The following is a 7677-nucleotide window of genomic DNA, read 5'->3' as shown; positions in this document are numbered from 1 at the left end:
ACTCCTTTTCATTACTTGAACTACTTCCTTGCTACAATCTCTCCGGACAACAACCAATCTGTTTCTAAAGACTTGGTCTTGTTAAGATCCTCTGATTCCCTTCTTGCTCTAACTAAAGGTAGTAGTGTACTAGTGTTGTTATCTAAATTTACCACTCAAGATCAGTTTCCAATCAAAAGCATTTATTGATATCACATTTTTTTTTTGTTTCCATTTGTGTTTGTGATGTTAGAGGTAAGCTTTACGGAGTATCGACAGTTCGCTGTTGCTGCTGCTACTACAATGTTAGCTTCTTCTACTTCATCGGATATTATTAGATTGACGAGAGAAGAAATGGCTAACAAGTTTGGATCCATCTCTTGGTGGACGTCTAACGAGAATGTATAAAAATCTTGTGCTTATTTCCTTTGGATTCAATTGTTTAATGTAAAGATCATAGTCTTAGGGGAATGTGTGTGTGTGTTTTGCAGGAAAATGTATATTTGTGTTATCAGAGAATGCTAGAGATTGAGGACAGGAAACATATGACACCACCGCCGGAAACCTCGGTTCCCCGCGATATACAACCGCCGTCATCAGGAAGTGGCGCTAAACGCCGGTTGTCTTTTGATGATTCTGATCAAACTTCTTCAGCCAAGAGAATGCGTATGCTCTGAACTCTGAAGAGAGTTCTTCTTGGGAGTTTTTGCCTTATATTGATTTGGTTTCTCTTATTTTTTTGGCAACATATTGATTTGGTTTTTATATTCAATCATTTGATTATAGAGGAAAAAAATGGTATGAAGATATAATGGTTATTTCAATTTTTGTGAAGTAACTCATCATATAGGTTCGTTCATATGAGAAGGTCTCTTTGAAGATAGATTTTTGGGGGTAAAATGTGACTATTGAAACAGTAGGGGCTTTTCTGAGAGAATTAAGGAAATATGAGGAGTAAATGTAAATAAAGAAGAGAATTAGAAAGGGGTGAATAGTTTTAGGCCAATAGCTGCAGTGACAGTGATTTGGTTTCATGTTTTTTTTTTTTTTCCATGTGATATATTACAAATTCTTTTCATGGAAATTATCTGTTTTTTTCTTTCTTACATGAAAGTCCTTTTTTTTTTACATCCCTTAAACTTTTTAAAGGGCTCATTCATAGCAAATGACAAAAAATGAAGAAACTCATTAAAAATACATATATTACATATGGTGGTAGATTTGTTTTCTTTATCTTTTATTGACACTTTGAGTCATCTCCAAACTCCAAAGTGAATCCATCTGTATGCTACTTAAACATTTTTATGTACATTCCCAAGTCATTTGTGATCTTTTTCAAGATATGATGAATAGCTTGTAAAATAAATACATACGAAAAATAAAGAATTATCAACTAAATAAAAACGTATTTCTTGTTTGGAAAAAACATCGTTACTTATATCGTATATAGTACTAACTACAGTTAAAAAAATAGAAACCCAATAATACCTTTTATCATCAAATAATATTAGAAACCAACAACTTGTAGTGGAAGCACTTTGAATCAAATGGTTGGATCTAAAGATAAACCCTAATTTATACAGAATATATAAAACTTTGTTCAAAAAACTGCATGTGATGTTTTTAAGTTTCCGTACTTCTCTACGCGCAAGTCAAAAGGAGCATCGTCGTACTCGTACATATAGATTTTTTTTGTGGGTTGTATAATAAATGTAAAAAATTTCAATGTAATGCAGTTGGAAAATAAAGAAATGTATATGCAAAAAGGACTTAAGAAACAAACCCAACGACGTGTTTAAGTAGGCAACAACTGTCTCATACAATACACAACTTGGGATCCAAAGTTTGGTATCATTAATTAAAAGCTAAAATTCTAAAATGATTAGTAATTACGAATTAAAAGAGTTATTACAAAAAAAAAAAATCTTGCAAATAAAGAAGCAAAATGTACTGACAGAATATAATTAAAAGATAATGTGTGTGTGGCTTTAAGACCAATGTTGTTGTTGCTCTAACTAAGAAATCTGCAACAAACTAAGTAAGCATCAAAGCTTTACTTCACCAAGAACTAGTAAATGCTTCTGAAATTTTTTGTTGCCTATCTTTTCATTGAATATTTGTAGGGTCCCTATTGTTATATTTTCTTCTTATTATCATTGAATCAAACCCATTTTGTTTCTGTTGGGTTTTGTGTAGACATGAGAGAGATTCACGGGTAACACACAATTTTAGTTTACAATTCTCACACTGGTTTGGAGATGGTATAATGATCATAATTCATAACATAAGTAAAATTAATTTTTACTCTATATATTATTACTCGTTTATTTTTTATAAACACTTCTTCACACGATCACGAATCTACCGGTCTAATGGTCACATAAAGATTAAAGTTACCTATATGCCTACATGGGACGAACCTCTTATATTTTAGGCAAATGGCTTTAGTATACTTATTACTTCATAGAGATCTTAAATTTGACGACATTAAAAATTGATTTTTCTTAAAGAAGAGTTTCTCTCCTATTTACTACGGTCTTGAGATTGACAGGCTTTTGAATTGTTTTTATGGAATCAGTTTTGACTGATGAGATATGATGTCAGGAGAAGAGGCTCCCACTAAAAGCCATGACTTCATTTTTGAGATTTTCATTTTTCTGAAGTATCAAAATTACAGTCTGGCTAGCTAACAATTCTGTACCCAAATAATCATTTTCCTTATTTTAGCTTCTTGCTTCTTCTGTTTGTTTTGTTATGTCCTTTTCTGTTTTTTTGCATTTGTCATTCAATAGAGACTTTTTAATTAGATTCCAAAATGAGGAAAAAAAGAGAAGTGTCATTTCAAAGAAAACAGAGAGTTTTTACAAAAATGGAGGAATCAGAAAATCAGATGTTTGTCCTTAATAGCTCCTAATAATAATCAAACTGAAAAGTCAACAATGAAAAAAAAAAACAGAGTAAATTGCAAAAGGCAATAACTTTGTCAAAAGACTTTTAACTTGTTCTAAAACTTGAATCACTGGTTCTACTATAGAGATCTCTTCAAAGAGAGAGAGAGATCAAACGGGAATCGTCTTCAACCCTGCAGCGATTGGCATACCCAAGAAACCTACCAAGATACTGAAGATCCATTGGACTATTGTGAGTGGTGTTGTGCTTGCAAATGTTCCCAAGAACTCAATGATTATGATCTGAAAGAAAACTGTTGCACCGATCACAACCACAAAGACGTAATTGTCCAGTATTCCCTTGAAAACATCGATCTCTTCCATCTCCCGCGAGCTTATCTCGTTGAACACCTGAAATTTTCAAGAACCAAAGACATATGTCAACATACAATCAAGAATCCATCTTTGATACCTCGAGAGTATTCTTATCGTGTTTTCGTTGTTTATTTACCTGACAGAAGACGAAGCAGTTGAAGATAAGAGTGTTTAACATGAGAGTTGAGTCAGGACCTTCGAGACCAAACATGGACTTCCCTTTAGCTTGGAGAATCCAAATGACTATGAACTGATAAACAGCTTGTCCTAAAATGTTCCTCCACATCGCATTGGTGATAAAATTCCCTCTCCTTCCAACGGGTAAACGCTTCATCAGCTCGTCATTTGGTGGCTCTGTAGCTAAAGCAAGAGCTCCAAGTGTGTCCATGATCATGTTCACCCATAGCAACTGAACAGCAGTTAAAGGAGCACTTCCTGAAGATTATTATAAAGAGATGTGTTAACTTAGAAATCAAAAACTATTCTTTTAGATAGATTTGAATTGATATTCTAACTCTCACTCACCGGTTAAGCAAGCTGAAGAGAAGTTAACAACCAGAGCAACAACATTAACCGTAAGCTGAAACTGGACGAACTTCTGGATATTTATGTAAACAGAACGTCCCCATCTAGCTACTGTGACGATCGTGCTGAAATTATCGTCGAGGATAATGACATCTGCGCTCTCTTTCGCCACCTAAAAGGTTATTAGGAAAATAGCATTTTTAGATTCTTGAGCTCTCAAATAATGACATATTACAAACTAATAATACTCACTTCAGTTCCGGCAATTCCCATTGCTAATCCGATATCAGCTTCATGAAGTGCAGGTGCATCGTTTGTTCCATCTCCAGTTACAGCAACAACTTCATCAAACGTTGTCCTTAACTGTTTCACAAGTGTATGTTTATCCATTGGCGAAGAACGAGCCATCACCTGTATAAAAAGAAAAGAAAGGTTTCGTTATATGTTCTTGAAAACTAAACAAAAAAATCATGTTTTTAGTTCAAGAAAGAGTAAGAAGTACCTGAATCTTTGGAATCAGTTCTAGTAACTCTTCTTGATTCTTCTCTCTGAACACTGGACCTTCAATTGCTATACCGTCATCAGTTAAAATGCCACATTCTCTAGCAATTGCTTTCGCGGTGTTAATGTTATCTCCTGTAACCATTCTCACAGTGATTCCAGCACGGCGACAAAGCTCAACAGACTCTTTGACTCCAGGACGAACAGGATCTTTGATTCCTACAATCCCTACGCAAGTAAATCCAGAAGACGGGATAGCTTCATCTGGCGAAAACCCGCCTTCAATATCCATATAAGCAAGGCAAAGCGTGCGGAGAGCTTCATTAGCAAACTCGTTGATTGTAGTATTCAGATACTTGATTGATTCTTCATCAAGCGGAACAACCTCACCGCTCGAGTTTACAACTTTGTCACAAGCAGCTAAAACTATCTCGGAAGCTCCTTTCGTGTGAGCACGCAGTCTTCCTCCCTCAGGAAGCTCAATCACAACTCCCATTCGCTTCTTTGTAGAGTTAAAAGGCTCAACTTTGATCACTTTGTAAGACTTCCTCTCTTCTTGGAACTTACCTCCAAGAGATAACCCCAACTCCAATATAGCAGTCTCTGTTGGCGTCCCCAAAAGCTCGGCTTTCCCATGTTTGTTGACAACAACTTCACCTCCAGTGTTATTGAAAATGGACTGAATCAACAACTTCACAGCTGATTCCGGGATATCTGATTGCAAGCTAGAACCTTTATTAGCTACATCTTGCACATTCATGCAAATGCAAGACTTCACGACAGTCATGTGATTGGTTGTGAGTGTACCGGTCTTGTCACTGCAAATGGTCGTTGCAGATCCCATAGTCTCACAAGCTGCTAAATGCCGGACAAGAGCTTTATCGTTCATCATTTTCTTCATCGCAAACGCAAGACTTAGAGTCACAGCTAAAGGCAATCCCTCAGGAACTGCAACCACAACAATTGTCACAGCAATAGCAAAGTATTCCAAGAGCTCCAACGCTTCATCACCAGACCAGATCCAGTGAGTTCCTGTTGAAAGCTTCCTCATAAACATCCCTTGCACCAAAACCGCGAAAGTAACAACCGCAAAGAAAAGACCGATTTTGCCAATGATGGTAGCAACCCCATTGAGTTTCACCTGCAATGGAGTTTCGTCATCCCCTCCTTCCGTCAAAGTCGCCATTAGCTTTCCCCACTGAGTCCTCATCCCAACTGTGGTAATCAGCATCTTACAAGATCCATCTTGCACTTTGGTTCCAGACATAAGGAAAGGGTTCTGTGTATTCACCATCACAGGCTCGCTTTCGCCAGTCAAACTCGATTCATCTATAACCACGGAGAATCCCGAGAGGAAAAGACCATCAGCAGGAACTTGATCTCCAATGGCCAGATGAACAATGTCACCAGGAAGCAAGTCATAGATAGACAGTTTCTGTCTAAACCCGTTCCTTGTCACCTGAACAGTGATCTTCTTCTTCTCCTTATCCAAATCACGGAACTGCAAAGACTGGCGATAATCGCTAGTGGCTGTAACAAAGACAACCAAGAGAATACTAGCCACAATGCCAAGACCATCATGTGAGCCTTTAGGCCATCCTTCAGTAGCTATCCCAACGATCAAAGACACGAAAGCACAAACACCAAGAATCATAAGAGTCATATCCTGAAGAGCTTCCCATACAAACACCCAGAAACCACGCATTTCACTCTCTGCAAACTTGTTGATTCCAAAAAGCTCTTGCCTTTGGGATAACTGAACAGCCTCAGTCGATAGCCCATCTGTGGAAGATGCCTTGAGCTTACCTGCAAGCCCCTCAACTCCACCATGAAACTTCAGCTTCTTAACATCATGACTCTCAACAATAGATCCTAATTCGTCAGCGCATATCTCATAGCCAGCTGCTTTGACTTCTTCAGGGACAGTGTAGTCACTTGGAGAAACACCTACAAAGCCGTTACAACAAAAATTTACATAAACAAACAAAATCGAAACTTTGATGGCAGAAAAAAACTCACTCACCAGAGATAAATTGGAAAGCAGCTTTTGACACGAGAACAGCGATCCTTAATTTCTCCTGTAATTAGAAAGTTTTTAAGATCCTTAATCGCTAGCTAATCTTCTACGACATATGCATCAGGAAAGTGACTTAATCCACCTAAAGTTCCAAACTTTTCAACGAAATCATCAACAAACGAGGACATAGAAGAAAGAGAGACAAAAAAAACCTGGTTGGTGCGGCGCATCGCGGCGGCTTCATAACGTTTAGAGAGATTAGCGGTGAAACGAAACCGTCGTTTAGGGTTCTTGACGACGCCGCAGAGATTACGCCATTTCTCAAGCACTTCCTCTGAAGAATGCTTAGCCTTCACATCGAAATTTTCGTTTAAGTAACTCTCCATCTTCTTCTTCTTTTTCCTCCTCCCTCTTCTTTAATTCTTCTTCCAGCTTCAATGGCTTTTTTTTTCCTTTTTTTCTCCTTTAGGCTCTGTTTTGAATTGCTCTGTTTATTTTTGGTGGAAGAAGAAGAAAAAAAAAGGAAACTTTTTAATTTTATTTTGGTGGGTGAAGAAGAGAAAGCGGAAGCCTTTTAATGGAGGAGCAAAGGTAAAGTTTTTTTAAGATCTGAGTTTTTTGTGCTTATGGATTGACCGAGTCGTTGAGTCCTTTATAACATTGGTATTTGGTAATGTGAGAAGCTGAGTTGACTCGTTTTTAAAATTCGTGTGCCCAACCAAGTTTGTCTATCATCAATCATTTAAACCAAAAAGAAAAAAAGAAAAAAAAAACATTCGATTATAATTCAGAATGTAGTAGTAATGAATAGAAAAAGAACATGCACTACTTTGCATTTATAACGAACGTTAAATCATGAATATGCTTCAAAACATTCATGCAGGCCATGAAGAGTAGTAGTAGTCCATCACAACGCGTTATGTTTATTCTTTTTCGTCAACCGTGCCGCGTTATGATATTATTGTTTTCACACATGTTGAGATTTTGAATATTATTATTATCCTTCTGAATTTGTGAAAGAATGTGGCAGATTTTTGGATCACGAAAACTAAATTACAAAAAGAAAAAAAAAGTATGGTTGATAGAATTTTTTATATATATTGAAGATGTATTTTTAGAATCAACTAGTCTAATATATCTGTGTTTTGTTTTGGAAATGTTAATATAATTTTAAAAAATAAAAGAAACGAAAATAATAAAATATGTAAGCATTAACTGTGACATATATTGCAAGATTTCTCAATGATAAGTACTACTACCTCTCAAAGGTTAATGTTTTAGGATTTTTTTCTTGTTTCACAAATGATGATTTTTTTAGTGTATTTAATGCATTTTTATTCTTAAAATCAAATAACTAATTAATGTTTTTACTTTTATACTCGATCTATATCA

General features: G+C 36.2%; 2 protein-coding genes across 2 annotated transcripts in view; one reads left to right on the top strand and one right to left on the bottom strand.

The window, feature by feature from the left end:
- LOC104727521 (cyclin-D5-1-like) overlaps positions 1-840 on the top strand; it is a 2019-nt gene extending 1179 nt beyond the window's left edge. The window contains exons 3-5 of the mRNA XM_010446620.2: positions 2-118; positions 233-381; positions 471-840. Of these exons, the coding sequence (XP_010444922.1) occupies positions 2-118; positions 233-381; positions 471-656 (452 nt within the window). The 3' untranslated portion in view covers positions 657-840. The remainder of the gene's footprint in view (position 1; positions 119-232; positions 382-470) is intronic.
- LOC104720998 (calcium-transporting ATPase 2, plasma membrane-type) lies at positions 2796-7065 on the bottom strand. Its single transcript, XM_010438898.2, has 7 exons — positions 6498-7065; positions 6292-6346; positions 4270-6215; positions 4020-4178; positions 3768-3939; positions 3379-3677; positions 2796-3278 (listed from the first exon to the last, which is right to left on the bottom strand). Exons 1-7 carry the CDS (start codon positions 6669-6671, stop codon positions 3039-3041), a joined length of 3045 nt encoding a protein of 1014 aa, XP_010437200.1. The 5' UTR covers positions 6672-7065; the 3' UTR covers positions 2796-3038.

This window comes from Camelina sativa, chromosome 11, assembly GCF_000633955.1.
Source record: "Camelina sativa cultivar DH55 chromosome 11, Cs, whole genome shotgun sequence".
Classification (NCBI taxonomy): Eukaryota; Viridiplantae; Streptophyta; class Magnoliopsida; order Brassicales; family Brassicaceae; genus Camelina; species Camelina sativa.
The sequence above is the reverse complement of the archived record's forward strand: the minus strand, read 5'-3'. Positions and strand labels throughout refer to the sequence as shown.